Below are 20246 nucleotides of genomic sequence, written 5' to 3'. Positions count from 1 at the left end.
TAAACAGCTCCACTGGAAACGGCCATTCCAAACGTTAAAGTACTGCTGCCATGCAATTATTATTAACCAACTTCAGAGGTCTGCATTAGATACTCTGGCTTTAGCATCACTAATCTGTTCATAACTAAACCTTGGGTGGGATTTTCTGTTTGGGAGACAATAGCTGGATTCTCCGTTTTTGGGACTTGTGAAAACTGTGGTCTTTTACGCCAGGAAAAATGGCCACAGATTCACCGTCTTGAAGGTCTGGCTGCCGATACGCCCCCCCACCCCACCCCCTGGCAACTTCCGGGTCAGAGACCGCGCATGCGCATGGCGGCAGCCTCCAGCAGCCGCACCGTGCTCCATGGCCGACTCAACCCACAGACCTGGACTGCCAAAATACTGCCCCACTTCGGCACCTCGCACGCCCGGACCGCCCGCACACATAGCCCCCAATCCCAAATGAAGCCACCCCGCCCTCCGATCAGCCATCCCCTGACTGTGGTGTCCCTGGACAGAGTCCACAGCCACCTCGTGAGTATCACGGACAGTGGGTCCATGAGTGGTCTACGCCGCCGGGATTTCGGCCGGTCGGGGACAGAGAATAGCGGGCCTCAAGCAATGGCCTGAGGCGGTGGAAACTCGGCGCGGCGTATGGGGGGGTGGAGAACAGTCAAACCGGCGCCCGTCCCCGATTTTGTGCGTGCAAAGGGAATCTCCGCCCCCGTCGCCGAACGCAATTTCGACGTCTCGGTGCAGAGAATCTAGCCCCGTGTTCTCCTGCCGGCGGTTTCATAGAGTTTACAGTGCAGAAGGATACCATTCAGCCCGTCGAGTTTGGACCGGCCCTGGAAAGAGTACCCTCCACACCCCCCCCCCCCACACCCCCCCATTCCAGTAACCCCACCTATCCTTTTTTGACATCAAGGAACAACTGAGCATGGCCAATCCACCTAACGCGCACATCTTTGGACTGTGGGAGGAAACCGGAGCACCGGGAGGAAATCCATGCAGACACTGGGAGAACGTGCAGACTCCACACAGTCACCCGAGGCCAAAATTGAACCCAGATTCCTGGGAGCGAAGCGGTAAGCAATTTATGCATGGCATGGAATATGATGGATTCCCATGGTATCCTGCTATCGGGCGGCCCAATAGCGAGGTACTGCGGCCGGCAACCCACCCCGCACCACAGATTGCCCCTGGACCCCATCCTCTGCCTGGATGCCACTCCTACCTCGTATGCGGGTGAACCGACCCCCTGCCCAGAGACCCCTGCAATCGGGATCTCCCCCGCCCCTCTTTCCAGAAAAGAGACCCTTGTCTGGAAGCTAGAGAGAAGTCCAAACATGGGCTGTGAGACAAATTACAGCTGTAACATTTAGCTGGCAGCTCCATTCCTCCATTGTACCCAGCTGTACCCACGTCTGGTTCCCACAGATCCATTAGCTACAAACCATTCACAGCAAAGAGGTAAGTGCATTCCAAGCACTCCAGCACCTGATTTCACCGCACTTAACTCTTTTTGATGTGGTCAGTGTTTACAAACATTGGGGTTTCGCCACTGAACCTTGAAGGGTGTTTAATGAATCAAAGTTGCAGATGGTTTGTAGATGTTAGTCACAGACCACCACAAGAAAGTTATGAGTGGTTGGCAGGCAATGGATCTGTGGGAACCAGACAACAGTCACAGATACTCTCCTTCCAGGAATGGACACCTGGTGTTGTAAGGTATGTGTTACAGCTGTAATTCCTCTCACTGCCCCTGTCCGGACTACTTCCAGTCAGAGTCTCTAGCTTCCAGACAGTGGACTCTTGTCTGGTGGGGGGGGGGAATAGGGTCACTTTAGGCAGGGTATCCTGGGGTGGGTCCCCTCTCACAGGGGACCGTAGAGGGGCACCCTACTACAGGTACCCTGTGGGGGTGGTGACTCACAGTTACCGGGGTCCCCTGTGGAACCTCATAGGAACCCTATTGGGCGGGGGGGGGGGGGGGGGGGGGGGGGGTCTGCCAGAGGAGGCGTCGGCAGGCAGAGCATTGTTAGGGAGGGATGGCCCTCGGATGGTCTCTACCAGCCTGGTCCTCGTGTGGTGGTCCTCGCAGTGGGTGGACCACGAGGTGCACTGCGCCAGGGCCATGCTGGTAAAGAGCACAAGTGATCAGCGCCCACGTGATTCCCAGAGAATCACGGAAGGCCGGAGCACAGGGCACTGGGCCGCTAAATGGATGCAAATTGCTCATTAAGACCCATTTGCATTTATTTACATGCTCCTGCTGGCATGTGCCATGGAACTCATTTTTGCCCCAGCAGGGAGGTCGGAGCATCACGATCGAGCCAGAGCCCACATGGATCCCAATTTGGCCCCGATGCCCAATTCCAAGTCCCATCAGGGAACGCGAAAAGGAATCCCACCCCTTGTATCCACTTATGATGTATTAATCTTTACTACCCAATTCTAATCATAGGAAATGAACCTTGTATCTGGTTATGATGAGTTAACCGTTACTGCCTGATATATTATCATAGGAAATGAACCTTGGGGCAGCATGATGGCGCAGTGGTTAGCACTACTGCCTCATGGCGCAGAGGACCTGGGTTCGATCCCGACTCCGGGTCACTGTCCAGATGGAATTTACACGTTTTCCCGTGTCTGCATGGGTCTCGCCCCCACAACCCAAAACAATGTGCAGGGTAGATGGATTCGTAATGCTAAAATTGCTCTTTAATTGTAAAAAAATAATTGGGTACTCTAAATATATTTATTAAAAGAAAGGAAAATGAACCTGGCATACGGTTATGATAAGTTAAGTTTTATTACCTGATATCTAATCATACGAAATGAACCTTGAATCCATTTATGATCAGCTAAACTTTACTACCTGAAACTAGTCATACAAAATGAACTTTGTATCTACTTGTGATGAATAAAGCTTAATACTTGATATTTAATCATGATAATGTAACACTGAGATCACTAATTGCTCCCTAGTATTCGCATTACTAGGGCTTGTGACCTTGCATTCTCCACCTGCGTTTCTGCTGTCTGGAATGCAAGCCAGTGCACTTGGCCATAAAAACAATCAAGAAGCTTATTTATGTAGAAAACGTTAGTTGATTTTAACCTATTTTGTCATGCTCTTCATTACACGGCATGATGTGCTATATCCTCCCCCCCCCCCCCCCCCCCCCCCCCTGCTGACGATTAATTTTCCGCGAAGAAGTCGATAAATGGTCGCCAGCTCCGGGCAAACACCTATCTATTCTAATCCCATTTTCCAGCAGCTGGTCCGTCCGTAGCCTTACACGTTATGGCATTTCAAATGCTCATCTAAATGCATCTTAAATGTTGTGACGGTTCCTGCCTCTACCACCCATTCAGGCAGCGAGTTCCAGATTCCCACCACCCTCTGGGTGAAAAACGTTTCCTCAAATACCCTCTAAATCTCTTGCCCATTACCTGAAATCTCTATCCCCTGGTTATTGACCTTGCTACTAAGGGGAAAAATTTCTTCCTATCTTCCCTGTCTGTGTCCTTCATAAGTTTGGCTGGAATAAGGTTGGAAAGATCTCAATATAAACATGAGACTTCAAATTCACACTATTCCTTTACCCCAGCAATATCTTTACAGTCACAAAAGAGCATAAGAATGAGGAGCAGGATTACACAATTCACCCCCTCGAGCCTGCTCCACCATTCAGTTCAATCATGGCTGATCTCACCTTGGCCTCCTCTCCAATTTCCTGCCTGTTCTCCATAGCCCTCCAACCCATCAATTTAAATGTGTCTATCTCCTCAAATTTACTCAATGTCCCGCATCGACCGCACACTGGGGTAGTTAATTCCATAGATTGACAACCCCTTGAACTCTGTTTAAAATTTGCTACCTCTCATCCTAAAACTGTAACCTCTCTTTCTAGATTGCCCCACAAGAGGAAACATCTGCTGTATATGTACTTTGTCAATCCCTTTTATCATCTTGTACCTCTTCTGAACTATCTCCAATGCAACTACATCCCTCCTCCAGTAAGGGGACCAAAGCTGTACATAGTACTCCAGGTGTAGTCTCACCAATACCTTGTATAGTTGCAGCAATTCTTCGCTACTTTTATACTCTATTCTTTTCGCCATTAATGCCATCATTCCATTTGCCTTCCTTATTATCTGCTGTATCTGCACACCAATTTTGTATGATTCATGCATGAGGACAGCCAAATCCCTCTGCACCGAAGCACTTTGAAGTTTCTCTCCATTTAGATAATTAGCTGTTTTTCCACTTTTCCAATCAAAATAGATAAGCTCACACTTATCCACGTTAAACTCCATCTGCCAAATGTTGGCCCACTCACCCAGTATGCATTTGTAAATTTCTTATTTTCTCATTTTAACTTACTATCCCAACTATTTTAGTGTTATCTGCAAATTTGGTTTTAGTACCCTGTACTGGTTAATCCAGATTGTAAATAGTTGGGGCCCGATGAACACTGGCACCCCACTAGTTACAACTTGCAAACCAGAAAAAGACCCATTTATCCCAACTCTCTGCTTTCTGTCGATTATCCAGTCCTCTATCCAAGCCAATACATTTCCCCTAGCCCTATGTGATCTTGCCTTGTGCGTTAAGCTTTTGTATGGCATCTTAACAAATGCTGTCTGGAAATCCAGATATACTACATCTACAGGATCCCCTTTATGCACTGGTCTATAGTTTCCTACTTTCTGCCTCCCTCCCTTTTTGAGTAAGGGCGTTATATTAACATTTTCCCAATCCACTGGAATCCAGAGAATTTTGGAATATTATAACTAATGGATCCACTATTGCCGTTGCTACTTCCTTTAAGACCCTAGGGTGTAGGCCATCAGGTCCTGGGGACATGTCTGTTTTCAATCTCAATAGTTTGCTAGTACTTTTTCCCTATTGAGGATGATTGTTCTAAGTTCCTCCTTTCTATCTCCTCTTCATTACCTGTTACTATTGACATTGCACAAGTGACCTCCACAGTGAAAACCAGTGAAAGATTGTTACTAGTTTGACACAAAGTCTTCTCACCTGGGACTGGCACAGTGGCAAGTTTTCTTACAGTGAACTCTGGAGCATTCACTTGTTGCTTTTCACCCAACTTGTATCTCTCACCAAGATACCCAAGTCACAATCCAAACTCACTTCCAACGACAGATCAAACAAATGAGTCCCTGAACTGAGTCTTTCAGTAGCACCACTGTGAAATTGATAATTTTCACAAGTTTTACAACAGACTATTCAGTCAACTACTATTCCCAATAACTTTGTAGTCTTATCAGAGAGCTTAAAATTCCTGTCTCCCTTGCTGACACATGCTGAAGTCTCTTGTATCTTTTCTGTGTCTGTGTTAGTTGACCACTGTCACTAGGAAATATTTTTTCTACTTTGGTTTTCTCTCCAGAATAACTAAACATTTAATCCTTTTTAAGCCTTCTCATTATCTTCAGGAGTTGTAAAACCTCATTACAAATGTGTATATATACAAACAAACCTAGAAGGCGTGACCTTTTAGAAAGGATCCCGACTCACAGGCACCAAAGTTCATAAATGATAGAACAGTTCTTTAATTTCAGTAAGCAGGAGAGAGAGAGCACGATTGTTTGTTTCACTTCCAAGGTCTAAACTGCCCAGTTCTCTCAGAAAGCATCACGCAGGAACCAATCACTGACTGTTGTCAGGCAGAACACTGTCCCTGGCTGGCCCATCGATTCCCAGCCAACTAATTAACCTGCATATCTTTGGACTGTGGGAGGAAACCGGAGCACCCAAAGGAAGCTCACGCAGACAGGGGACAAAGTGCAAACTCCACATGGACAGTCGCCCAAGGCCGCAATTGAACCTGGGTCCCTGGTGCTGTGGGGCAGCAGTCCTAACCACTGTTCCACCGTGCTGACCCTTTTGCGAGGGCTCCTTGATGTCATATTCGATCAAATGCTGTCTTGATGTGAAGGGCAGGCATTCTTCCCTCGCCTCTGGAGTTCAGCCCTTTTGCCCATGTTTGAGCCAAGTTTGTAACGAGGTGAGGAGCTGAGTGACCCTGGTGGAACCCAAACTGAGCGCCAGCGAGCAAGGTATTGCTGAATAAGTACCTCTTAGAAGTACTGTGTTTGACCCTTGATTAATAATTGAGAGTGTGTCATGTGAGAGTAACCCTTTAAGAAATGGGTGTTTAAGAAATGCACCTTTAAGAAATTGGGCTGCTCATGTTACTGGAGTGATGTCAGTGTGGGTGGTTGCTGAGCTCTACTACTTTTTAGTTTCAGTTTGCTCCACCCACACTCTGACATTACTCCAGTAACATGAGCAGCTCCATTTCTTAAAGGTACATTTCTTAAACACCCATTTCTTAAAGGGTACTCTCACATGACAGTAGACTGATAGGGCAGTAATTGGCTGGATTGGATTTGTCCCTTTTCTTGTGTACAGGGAATTTCTGGGCAATGTTCTACATTGCTGGGTAGATGCCAGTGTTGTTTCTGTACTGCAAGAGTTTGGTTATGGGCGTGACAAGTTCTAGAGCAGAAGTCTTCACTAATATTGTCAGGATCCATAGCCTTTGCAATATCCAGTGCCTTCATTTGTGTTTTGATACCATGTGGGGTGAATCGAATTGAAATCTGTGATGTTGGGGACTTCTCAAGGATATTGAGATTGATCATCCACTCGGCACTTCTGTCTGAAGATGATTTCAAATGTTTCAGCCTTAACTTTTGCACTGATGTGCCGGGCCCCTCCATCATTGAGGATGGAGATATTTGTGGAACCTCCTCCTCCAGTGAGTTGTTTAATTGTCCACCACCATTCCTGGCTGGATATGGCAGCTCTGCAGAGCTTCGATCTGATGCGTTAATTGTGGGATCGCTTAGCTTGGTCATTACATGCTGCTTATGTTGTTTGTCACTCGAGTAGTCCTATGTTGTAGTTTCACAAGGTTATTGTCTCCTTTTTCGATTTGCCTGGTGCTGCTCCTGCACTCTTCGTTGAACCAGGGTTGATCCCTTGGTTTGGTAGTAATGGTATAGTGGGGGATATGCCCGACCATGAGGCTACAGATTGTTGCTGAGTACAATTTGTTTGCTGCTGATGACCCACAGCGCCTCATGGATGCCCAGATCTGTTCTGAATCTATCTAATTTAGCACGGTAGTAGTGCCACACAAAATGATGGAGGGTATCCTCGATGTGAAGATGGGACTTTGTCTCGAAAAGGAATGTGCGGTGATCACTCCTACTGATACTGTCATGGACAGACAGATCTGAGACGAGCAGTTTGGTGAGGATGAGGTCTGGAATGTTGTTCCCTCTTGTTGGTTTCCTGGCCACCCAGTAAACCCAGCAGATTCGTCTGGAGAATCCCTGGTGGCAAATAATAAAAAATCCAATCCCTTGTCCCAATCTCTTAGATATTAATGGCAGTAGGCCCAAATCATAGATTTGAGAGCCTTATGATATCTCTCCAAATCTCTTGAGTTTGTGGGTGATAGGCAGTCTACTTTAGTTTCTTGATATTATGAATTATGTCCTGGAAAATTTTAGACAGAAAGTTATAACCCTGGTCAGATTGTACTTGGCGTGTGAAAAACTGTCAACCTTTCTACTATTACCTTTGCTGTAATTGTTCTTAAAGATATAATCGGGTGGTCATATCCATGAGCGTAAGAATGCACTAATGCCCTGCCTTCATTTTAGTCAATGGTCTACTGCATGGGAGTGTCCCTTTAAGAGATGTGTGTATTATCAAATGTCTTCAGTGATGTCATTGTTTGGGTGAAGTTGGGCTGTGGCTCTGGGTTTTACTTTAGTTTCAAGCTGGGAGCTGGCTGTGGCGCTTGAGTTTTACTTTCGGTTTACACAGTTGGAAGCTGGATTCAGACAAAGAAGGTTTTCCTTGTCTCTCTCTTTCTGCATGTTAATAGGTGTCCAGATCACGTGACAATTTAAAAGACAGTTTTCTGGAAAGAATTCAAACCTACTATTTTGGTAATAGGGTTTGTCTGTTTTATTGGATGTTGTTATCAAATTGAAACAGTTGAAAGGGAAGTTATTAAAGAGAGAGAGAAAACTGTCGCTGTGTGGAGTATTTATGTTTGTAGTTGATAAAAATACTGTGTGTGTGTTTATAAATGTTAACTGAATTCATAGAATCAACTTTGCTTTTGATTAAAAGTGCTTCAGGCCTCTGTTGAATAACACCTTATGCTTGTCATAACCAAAATCTATTAACAGTTGTGGATCAGGTGAACTCCATGATGTACTTTGAAATTTTCTAAACTCTGGCCCATAACACTTACCCATACCCGACTAAATGGTTTTTCAAACACTGGTATGGGTATCTAAGGTGCTGGTCTAAATACATGTTGTGTTTTACCTATTGCCTGACCGGTATGACAGGTTCTACAGAATTGCACTACATCCTTCTCCTGTCCTAATATCAGAGAATTTACAATGCATAAGGAGGCCATCTGGCCCATCGAGTCTGCAGCAGCCCTTGGAAAGAGCACCCTACCCAAGCCCACACCTCCACCCTTAGTCTGCAACCCAGTCACCCCACCAAACATTTTTGAACACGAAGGGCAATTTAGCATGGCCAATCCACCTAACCTGCACATCTTTGGACTGTGGGAGGAAACGCACGCAGACATAAGACCATAAGACATAGGAGTGGAAGTAAGGCCATTCGGCCCATCGAGTCCACTCCGCCATTCAATCATGGCTGATGGGCATTTCAACTCCACCTACCAGCATTCTCCCCGTAGCCCTTAATTCCTCGCGACATCAAGAATTTATCTATCTCTGCCTTGAAGCCATTTAGCGTCCCGGCCTCCACTGCACTCCGCGGCAATGAATTCCACAGGCCCACCACTCTCTGGCTGAAGAAATGTCTCCGCATTTCTGTTCTGAATTTACCCCCTCTAATTCTAAGGCTGTGCCCACGGGTCCTTGTCTCCTCGCCTAACGGAAACAGTTTCTTTGCGTCCACCCTTTCTAAGCCATGTATTATCTTGTAAGTTTCTATTAGATCTCCCCTTAACCTTCTAAACTCCAATGAATACAATCCCAGGATTCTCAGCCGTTCATCATATGTTAGACCCGCCATTCCAGGGATCATCCGTGTGAATCTCCGCTGGACACGCTCCAGTGCCAGTATGTCCTTCCTGAGATGTGGGGCCCAAAACTGGACACAGTACTCCAAATGGGGCCTAACCAGAGCCTTATAAAGGCTCAGTAGCACATCGCTGCTTTTATATTCCAACCCTCTTGAGATAAATGACAACATTGCATTCGCTTTCTTAATCACAGATTCAACCTGCATGTTTACCTTTAGGGAATCCTCGACTAGCACTCCCAGATCCCTTTGTACTTTGGCATTATGAATTTTCTCACCGTTTAGAAAGTAGTCTATGCTTGGATTCTTTTTTCCAAAGTGCAAGACCTCACATTTTCTCACGTTGAATTGCATCAGCCATTTCCTGCACCACTCTCCCAAACTGTCTAGATTCTTCTGCAGCCTCCCCACTTCCTCAGCACTACCTGCCTGACCACCTAACTTCGTATCATGGGCAAACTTTGCTAGAATGCCCCCAGTCCCTTCATCCAGATCATTAATATATATGGTGAACAGCTGCGGCCCCAACACTGAACCCTGTGGGACACCGCTGGTCACCGGCTGCCATTCCGAAAAAGAACCTTTTATCCCAACTCTCTGCCTTCTGTCAGACAGCCAATCCTCAACCCATGCCAGTAGCTCACCTCGAACACCATGGGCCCTCACCTTACTCAGCAGCCTCCTGTGTGGCACCTTATCAAAGGCCTTTTGGAAATCCAGATAGACCACATCCACTGGGTTTCCCTGGTCTAACCTACTTGTCACCTCCTCAAAGAATTCTAACAGGTTCGTCAGGCCCGAACTCCCCGTACTAAATCCATGTTGACTTGTTCTAATCCAACCCTGCTCTTCCAAGAATTTAGAAATCTCATCCTTAACGATCGATTCTAGAATTTTACCAACAACCGAGGTTAGGCTAATTGGCCTATAATTTTCCATCTTTTGTCTTGATCCTTTCTTGAACAAGGGGGTTACAACAGCGATCTTCCAATCGTCCGGGACTTTCCCTGACTCCAGTGATTTTTGAAAGATCATGGGCGCGATTCTCCCAAAACGGGAGAAATCGTAAAGCTGCCGTAAAACCCGGGCGGGTTTTACGGCAGCGCGCCCCTTCCCGACGGGGGACCGATTCTGGTCCCCCGTCGGGGCTAGCAGCCCGACGCCGTAGGCTCCGGCAAGACAGGCTGAACGAAAATCGTTAAGCCCGCTTGCCGGAGTTAGCGCCGGCTGACGCGTCATATGACGTCAGCCGCGCATGCGCAGTTTGGAAGACTCCAACCCGCGCATGCGCGGGTGACGTCATTGCGTTTTTGCGCGAAACCCGCGCATGCGCGGGCCGGGTTGCCCCTCAGCCGCCCCGCGAATGGATACTGCGGGGCGGCAGAAGGACAAGTAGTGCGCGGGCATCGGGCCCGCTGCCCGCGATCGGTGGGCACCGATCGCGGGCCCATGGCACCCTTGGCACGGCCGTGGTACTGCCGTGCCAATCGGTGCCATGGTTATTAATAGCGAGTTTGTGACGCCGTTTTTACGAACGGCAAGACCAGGTGTGTTTGCCGTTCGTAAAAACGGCGGAAAGGGCTGGGACTTCAGCCCATCTAACAGCTGAGAATCGCTGCCAGCCGTAAAAAAACGGCGGCAGCGATTCGGGTCGTGACTTCGGCGGGGGGGTGGGAGAATAGCGGGAGGGTGGCAAAAATGTCGGGAAGGCCCTCCCGCTATTCTCCCACCCGTCGTGGGGGGGGCGGAGAATTTCGCCCCATGTGCATGGGGAGAACGTGCAGACTCCGCACGGACAGTGACCCAAACCGGGAATCGAAGCTTTGGCCCTGGAGCTGTGAAGCAACAGTGCTAACCACTGTGCTACCGTGCTGCCCTGGCCAGGAAAAATGTGTGTTGATTGATGCCTGAGTTTTCAGAATTTACACATGTCCTGCCATTGGTATCTCATATGCTACCTGCAGCATCTCCTTGTGATATTTGGATGGTACCATTATCTGATGAATGACTGTCCATTCCTTGTCTGCAGGTCCATGAGGATGTTGCCACTTTCTCGCTTCTTAACATAATAGCACTCTAACCTTCTCAGCCTCAACTTCTGTGAGAGCTGACTGTACTAATCTATGCAACTCTGGGTCTGCCTCCTTGTCCTCAATTAATGAATCCGTACCAAATGCCGCCTCAGAATTATCTCGTCCTCAAGGATATATTCAACTATTCTATCATCCAATAGTGGTGGAACTTCAACCTCTGGTGGTGGACTTTGTTTAGCTATTGCTCTGGTCCCCACACATGATGGAAAAAAATCTGAAAACTGTTCCTGTAACCTCTGTCTCCCTATCTTCCCTCCTACTCTCTGTAATCATGGGTGAAGCCACAACTTTCACTCCTGCCAAATCATTCCCCAAAAGTAAATGTACTCTGTCTACTGGTAACTTCATTCTGACAACTACTGGACCTGATATAAATCACACTCCAGTTGCACTTTACACAATGGAACTGGGATATAATCTCCATTTATTCCAACTAACTAACACCTTTGCTTTCCAGAGGAAACCAAATCCCTCTCCAGTAAGAGAATTTAAGTAGTACCTATGATCCTTGAAATAATTATGGGTTTGGATGAAAATGGAATGATCTTCACCTTCAACAGAAGCCCTGCATGCCTCCCATCTACTTCATTCGCCACGCCTGCTCCCATAGCAATGTTTACCTCGGGTCTCCTTGTTCGAGCTCGAGCTAGAGTCTGCCCTGTAGCATTCTCCACTTTTGTTACCTCTACCTCCACACTCAGTATCTTCCTCCCTGGTCTGAGGAGGAGGGTCTCTGTGCATTCCCTGCTATCCATTCTTTACCTTGGTTAACTACCTTCCTTTCACTTCCTGCCCTTTTCAAAATTATGGGAGTGACAGAACAAAGGTGTAAATTTATGGATCAGCTCATAATAGTCAGCCATTATTGCAACTTGTCTAGTGGTTATAACCCTTTGGTCTTCAAATTGGATTCTTATCACAAAAGGTAGTAAATTCTTAAATTCTTCCAAAAGAATGCTTTCTCTCGGAACCTTATAGACAGCTTCAACTCCCAATGCTTGTACCCACCTGTTAAAATTGTTTTGGTTTACCCATTCAAATTCGACATAAGTCTCTCCTGGCAGTTTGCTGAAATTCTGAAACTTTTGCCTATAATCCTCTGGCACTAATTCATCTGTACCCACATTAGTCTTTTTTTACCTCACCGTAATCCTTAGACATCCCTTCTGACAAGGAAGCATAAACTTCCTGCACCCATTCCGTCCATTTACTTTGCATGGGTAGTGTCTACTTTTTCTTCGGTCACTCCATTTGAGTTGCTATTTCTTATTATAAAAAATAAATTTAGAGTGCCCAATTCATTTTTTTCCAATTAAGGGGCAATTTAGAGTGGCCAATCCACCTACCCTATACATCTTTGGTTTTGGAGGCAAAACCGACGCAAACACGGGGAGAATGTGCAAACTTCACATGGACAGTAACCCAGAGCCAGGATGGAACCTGGGACCTCGGTGCCGTGAGGCAGCAGTGCTAACCGGCTGCGCCACTGTGCTGCCTGCTATTCCCTCAAATACTGTGAAAAATGCCTTTCCATCAAATTTTGTTCAAGCCTGTATAAAGTTGAGCATAGCCCCACTGGGTTCTGATCTTGGGTTATTCTCCCCTCTATAGCATTTGGCAGCTCTCCTTGAATTCCCACCATTTTAAGCTGAAACACCCTGTCTTTTGCTTTTTTCTCTAATTTCATTGTCCCCCTTCTGTCCTAATTTCAAATGCTCTTTCCGCATCTATTTCCTGCATCTCCAACTCTTTCTAGCATGTCCAGCTCACTTTCCAGCATGCCCTCGCCCGCCTGTGTCTTCTGCATTCTCTCTCCATTTCTCAAAGCCAGGCCTCAAGTCGGCCTTGGCCTCTGCCCGTCAGAGTCTCTCTCTCTCTCTCTCTCTCTCTCTCTCTCTCTTTCTCTTTCCCCCCACCCCCCCCCACCCCACCCCGGCGACATGCGGTTCCCAATTCGGCTTCATCTTCCTCGAGTTGATATCCTCTCCTGGCTGTAGCCTATCTTGTTCTGCCGTCCGGTCTCCTTTACTCTTGCTCTTGCCCTTGCCTGTGGCTTCCAATACTGATTTTGCCACTATTCCCAGGTCATACAATCAGAGGCCGGCTTCTCACTGCATTGGTTGCTGATAGGCTGATGTGCCTATCAGTAGCCAATGCAGTGCGAAAACTGCCTTCAATTGGACATGCTGGAAGGACTTTTTTTTACAAATTTAAAATAGCCGGATCTACCACGGAACCCCTGGATGTCTCCTGTGATGGAACCCACTTTGGGAAATGCTGGTGTCGGACAAGGGAAATACTTGTGCAGTACAGATCTTGGAATTGTTAATGTTCAACCTTAATATTAATAAAATGCCCTGAGGGATGAGTATTTAAAGGGAAATATCTGTTTGCTTTTTCTCTTCAAATGCATGTGTACTTTATGTTTCGACATCTGTAGTACGCTTTTCCTTGAGGAAAGTAGAACGCGAGTGTTTTGCTTTATAAACTGGTAATTTCATTTGTAACAATTCAGAATAGTTTTTTCCAACCCAGGTGGAATTACAATTTTATTGTTGTTAAATTTGGCTTTCAGCACTTCCGAGGGATCATCCAGAAAGTTACCACTCCTACATGTGGAATTCGTTTTTTAAGCATATAGATATCGAGCCAAACAATGCTCATGTTCTTAATGGCAATGCACCAGATCTACAAGCAGAGTGTAATGCTTTTGAACAGAAAATTGCTGAAGCTGGAGGAATTCAACTCTTTGTTGGAGGTATGATTTGTGTATAACTGTATATAAACAACACCATAATATTTCTTAATGGTATTATAGGGTAAAGCATGCTGTTGAGCTAATTGAGGCAGTAGCAGGGTCTTGGCTTTTGGATAAAGCTGGTTTCAGCCAAACCCTTTCTGCAACAGAGGGGCATTTGTATTCGAACGGAACTGCCTGATTTAGATTGGGTTACCTTTTGCAGAGTGACTTCCAAGGTTGTTCTAATAGGGTTGCTATTTAAAACTTAATTGAAGGAAATGGCTACAGTGGAATTTGGTGGTTTTAAAGCTAAGCTGTACACAGTTTGAATTTATTACAGTTCAGGAAATGAGTCAGTAGTGAATGGTGTGGCTGTAATCTCTACTTGTCACCTCCTCCGCAACTGGGTCTCAGGAAAAGTGCAGATTTTGATCTGATGTGCAGATGCCCTTAGACCTGCTGGGTTCAGATGTGAAGGCAATCAATATGTTGGAACCATTCCCATGTGATGGGCATGAAGCACGCAATAAGCAAAGCTCAAATGTTTATTAAACTTCGTTGTGAATATATTTGTAACTACGCAGGACTGTAAAGGACTTTCCGTTGACCAAAATGACCTTCCCCCCCCCAGCCATCATAAGGAGTTCAGAGAATGAATACGTTATTTCGCTTACACAGGAAGACTTGGACAGCATTCAAGCCTGGGTAATCAGTTGCAAGTAACAATCATGCCACGCAAGTGCCAGATGATAACCATAACAAAGTGATGGGAGGTGTTGTCGACAGTGCACCTACTCAGCAATAACGTCACTGATGCTCAATTTATGGTTTCCTAGAGCCACTTGGGTATTTACCTCATTATAGCCTTCACCCAACCATGGACAAAAGAGCTGAAGTTGAGGTGAGGTGAGAGTGACTACCCTTGAAATAAAGGAAGCATTTGACTGAGTATGACATCAAGGAGCTCTAGCTAAACTGGAGTCAATGAGATTATGTGAAGTCTCTTTACTGGTTGAAGTCATACTTGACACAAGGAAGATGGTTGTGGTTGTTGATGGTCACTCATCTCTGTCCCAGGGCATCACTGCAAAAGTTCCTCGGGGTAGTGTCGTAATCCCAATCATCTTCAGCTACCTCATAAGGCACCTTCCTTCCATCATAACGTCTGAAGTCATTTGTTGATGATTGCACAATGTTTAGTACTGTTTGCAAACCCTCGGATGCGTCCAAATACAACAATACCTGGATAATATTCAGGCTTGGGCTGATAAAGAGGCAAGTAACATTCATGCCACACAAGTGCCAGTCAATGACCATCTCCAAAAAGAGAGAATCCAACCATCTCCCTTTGACATTCAATGGCATGCTCCTTGCTAAATCTCCCTCCCGATAACATCTTGGTGGTTACTATTGACAATAATCTGAACTGGACTAGCCACGTTAACACTGCAATGAAGTCACTGTGAAAACCCCCTAGTCCCCACACTCCAGCGCCTGTTTGGGTACACAGAGGGAGAATTCAGAATGGTCAATTCACCTAACAAACATATTTTTGAGGACTTGTGGGAGGAAACTGGACACTCGGAAGAAACCCACACAGACACTGGGAGAACATGTAGACTCCGCACAGACAGTGACCCAAGCCGGGAATCAAACCTGGGACCCTGGCGCTATAAAGTAACAGTGCTAACCATTGTGCTACCATGCCATCCAGCTTTCCAAACCTGTGACCTCTATCACCTAATTGGGCAAGGGCAGCAGATACCGGGGAACACCACCACTTGCAACTTCCCGTTGAAGCCACTCAGCATCCTGACTTGGAAATACATTCATCTGAGGAAGTAGCAGTGCTCCGAAAGCTAGTGTTTCAAACAAACATGTTGGACTTTAACCTGATGTTGTAAGACTTTTTACTGTGCTAACCCCAGTCTAACGCTGGCATCTCCACATCATGGAAGTATATCAACATTCCTTCATTGTCGCTGGGTCAAAACCCTGGAACTTCCTCCTGAAAAATAGTATGGGTGTTCTTGCACCACAACGACTGCAGAGGTTCGAAAGAGGCTTACCACCATGCCCTGAAGGAGAATTAGGGATGAGCAATAAATGTTGGTCCGGTGATGCCCACATTCCATTAACAATTTTTTTTCTTTTAATCGCCCTTTGTCACCAGTGGCATTACAGTTGACAAATCCATTGCCATCACATCCGAATCACATTTCCCCAACAACCCATCTGGTCCAGCCACACAAATTCCTTAATCATTAAAACAGGGCAGAGGCTACTACAGCTATTGATTGACTCACCAGCTCCCAAAGCCTCCCTTTGTTTACAGGTTTGTTTAGGACTTGTAGAAAATTCTTCATTCAGAGATTTGGGGTCTTTGAAATTCTGTACCCGAAGGACAATGTGCTCTGATGAAGACAGAGTTATAAACTTTGGTGTATTCACGAACATGGGAATAGCGTGAGAAGATATAGCTGAGGTAGAAGATCAGCCATGTGTTTATTGAAAGACTCATAAGGTCAAACAGCTTAGTCTGATTTCTAATTATCTTGTCTGCAAGACACAAATGGAGTATTCTGCACTGATTAGGTGTATGCATCTGCATCAAGACGCTTGACCGTATCTAAGACAAAGCGACCTACTTTATCCATTAGCTTGGATATCAACTGTCTGCGCCACTCTTGTACCTTGGTTAAAGTGTGTATCAGTTGCAGGATACACTACTCACAAAGACTGCTTCAGTAGCTTCCAAGCCTGTGACTTGCCATAGAAGCGCACAGACTCCAGGATACCAGTGAAAACTCCCATGTTCTTTAAAGTGGTGGCATGGATCATTGTTGATACCATAACCTGAACGGAGTCTTGTTTCAATGTCACCTCCAAAAGACGGCATCTCCTTTTGTGGTACGCCGGCAGTAACAGTCTGAATTATGAACTCGGGTTTCTCGGGAGGGACTTGAAACTAGCAACCTTCTGACTTGGGTTGGAGTTACTACAAACTGTGCCACAGCTGAAACAATGTGAAGTGAGTTTATAAAACTTCAATTATTTGGTATCATGTGTTGTACCTCAATGCCACATCGCAAGCTACCTATGTCCTGGTTAAATGCCCTAATGTTTATAAATATGATTTTACTAGCACATTTCCAAAGCACTATCTACTGCTGATGAGCACTGCTTTAATGTTAAACATCCCACGATCAACATGGGGAAATGTTTAATGTGATTGTTGTGGAGGATATGAATGTGTAAATAAATGCATTCTGTGCCATTTTAAAAGTGATTTACCAATTAAGAATTTAAACTTGGCAAGGCAGGTTTAGAAACTTTTCTAACAATGTCACAGTTATTGTATTTAATACCTTCATTTAATATTGTTGTATCCTTTAATCCTCACCCAAAAGTTGAATTATATTGCATTATGTTTCTGGAACTTATTACATGTATAAAATTACTTCTATTCCTGCTAGGTATTGGTCCTGATGGACACATTGCTTTCAATGAGCCTGGATCTAGCCTGGTATCGAGGACAAGAGTGAAAACATTAGCCAAAGAGACCATCCTTGCCAATGCAAGATTTTTTAATGGTGATTTGTCACAAGTACCAACTATGGCATTAACTGTGGGTGTTGGAACAGTGATGGATGCTAAAGAGGTAACGTATTAGAGGGTTATAAATTAGCATGGCAGTTTGCAAGTCTAGGATGTTGCATCACTTTTGGGGGTGCATTTTTATCAGTGCCCGATTTCTGAGGAGGTCCAGCAGTGGGTTAAAATCTAGGCTAGAAATTATACATAACCAACACCAAGAGCAGAAAAGGTCAAATTCCATTTCTTAATAACATTAAGGGTTGGATATTGTTTACTTTGGAATCTTGTAGTAGTAGAAGTATTTCAACTGAGTAAAATCCAAGGGAACCTATGATTTAATAATTTGTCCTTTTTCTCTGAAAAGCTGCAAGGTATTTGGCTGTATTTCATCTTTAAGAAATCTGTTTTCTGTCATGTGGTTCACCAGATGTGTTCTCTTCTCCCACATAATTCAATACCTAGCTTATTTTGTCATTATTTAATTTAAGGGATGTGGACGTCGCTGGCCAGGCCAACATTTATTGCCCATCCCTAGTTGCCTGTGAGACGGTGGTAGTAGGCTGCCTTCTTGAATCGTCCTATGGTTTGAGTACGCCCACCGTGCTGTTAGGGAGGGTGTTCCAGGACGTTAACCCAACGACAGTGAAGGAACAGCAAGATGCTGAGTGACTTGAAGGGGAATCTTCAGGTGGTGGTGTTCCCATGTATCTGTTGCTTTTGTTCTTCTAGATGGTAGCAATCGTGGGTTTTGAAGGTGCTACCAAAGGAACCTTGGTGAGTTCCTGTAGTGCATCTTGCAGATGTGATACGATCCCACTTGATGTTATAACTAAACGGGAAGATCCCAGAATGGAACCTTGGTTCAAAAGGACGTAACTTTTATGATCTTTAATAAAACGCGGAGGAACAAAATCAGAGGACCGCTAATTAGTTTTTGATAAACGAGAAAAAACATAAACATGAAAAAATTGGATTATGATACAATATTCCTTTACTTCCCCCCCCCCCCCCCCCCTCCCCCCACTTTAACAATTACACAGGTTTTAGGATTAACACGGATTACAAAATACATTCTAATCTACAATGGTCTCATTAACACACAGTCCCTTTCAAGCACACAGGATGACTATGGGCAAAAACGTGGGGCTGGTTTAACACAGTGGGCTAAACAGCCGACTTGTAATGCAGGACAAGACCAGCAGCGCAGGTTCAATTAGCATCAATGCTTCACAGCTCCAGGGTCCCAGGTTCGATTCCCGGCTGGGTCACTGTCTGTGTGGAGTCTGCACGTCCTCCCCGTGTGTGCGTGGGTTTCCTCCGGGTGCTCCGGTTTCCTCCCACAGTCCAAAGATGTGCGGGTTAGGTGGATTGGCCATGATAAATTGCCCGTAGTGTAAGGTTAATGGGGGGATTGTTGGGTTACGTGTATACGGGTTACGTGGGTTTAAGTAGGGTGATCATTGCTCGGCACAACATCGAGGGCCGAAGGGCCTGTTCTGTGCTGTACTGTTCTATCTATCTAATTACCGAAGCGGCCTCCCCGAACATGTGCCGGAACGTGGCGACTAGGGGCTTTTCACAGTAACTTCATTGAAGCTTACTTGTGACAATAAGCGATTATTATTTTTATTATTATAATTTTTTAAATTATTATTATTCACTCTCCACTCTGAACCCCAAGTGAATGTTTGTGGGTCTCCTTAGAATCTCTCCCCCCCCCCCCCCCCCCCCCCCACCCAATGATTGTCACGTGACAGTTTCTATTCTCCATTCCAAAGCACTTTAAAATCTTCTCTCCATAATGCCATCACTCAGCAGGTTAAATTCAAAAATCCAGACCAGGTTTTCCAAATGACCCTTTTAAAGGAAGTTAATGTTCCATTTTTAACAGCAATTTTAGTCCACATTTTTACACCTGCCCTTTTAGGGTTTATTTGTCTTGACTGCTGTGCAAACTGCTCATAATTGCTTTGACCTCTATTCCCAGGCTGTATTAAAATGCAATCAATGTTTCATCTACCTCTGAAGTCAGCTGTCCCACTTTAAATCTAGTTAATGCAATTGTCTTTTTAACTCGGGAAACTTTGTTTACTCTTCTGTGAATTCTTCTGAACAATACCTTGGTCTCTGTTCACTTAACTCCAGTCATCTTAAAGCATTCTTTCTGTCCCAATTTCCTGGTTATCTGGGCTGTAACTTATACTTTAGGAAGCCTGCCTCTTTGCAGCTCCTAACCTGTCCTGTCTTTTGTCTGGCAGAGTTGAAAGCTGTTCACTTCCCAGTGTCCTGCTCTGGTTTCTAGGTAAAATTTTAACCAGAACAAGGGGAAAGCCCTTCTCTTTGGAAAGTGGCCCCTTGTTGCTAAGCACTGACTTCTAATTGCTCTTCACGTCGTGACCCTCTCTAAGCACAATAGAAACACAGTTGGAAATGAGCCAACCTCTGCACATACAAACACCTTTGTCCAACATGAATCTAACTATAGGGTTTACCCTTCACAAAAACATGAAATTAAACCCACTTAAAATTATACCTCATTTCTAATGTATACAAATATAAATCCCTTAAAACAAACTTTATTTTGCTAACTGCTGCCACTCTTCTTTGAATGGCAGAGTCAGGAAATGTTTGTGGATTATGAGATCCTGACGTTGCTCCTCTTCTAAGTATGCAAACTCAGTATCTAACTGTTCTCTATTACTGTATT

At 45.3% G+C, this 20246-nt stretch overlaps 1 protein-coding gene across 2 annotated transcripts in view; it reads left to right on the top strand.

Annotated features, from left to right (window-relative positions):
- Nucleotides 1–20246, top strand: part of gnpda2 (glucosamine-6-phosphate deaminase 2) — a 49818-nt gene that overhangs the window by 8334 nt on the left and 21238 nt on the right. For both annotated transcript variants that reach the window (XM_038791296.1, XM_038791295.1), the window contains exons 4-5: nucleotides 13778–13960; nucleotides 17419–17603. In XM_038791296.1, the coding sequence (XP_038647224.1) occupies nucleotides 13778–13960; nucleotides 17419–17603 (368 nt within the window). The remainder of the gene's footprint in view (nucleotides 1–13777; nucleotides 13961–17418; nucleotides 17604–20246) is intronic.

This window comes from Scyliorhinus canicula, chromosome 3, assembly GCF_902713615.1.
Source record: "Scyliorhinus canicula chromosome 3, sScyCan1.1, whole genome shotgun sequence".
Taxonomy (NCBI): Eukaryota; Metazoa; Chordata; class Chondrichthyes; order Carcharhiniformes; family Scyliorhinidae; genus Scyliorhinus; species Scyliorhinus canicula.
Note: the sequence above shows the minus strand (reverse complement) of the source record. Positions and strands in the feature narration are given on the sequence as shown.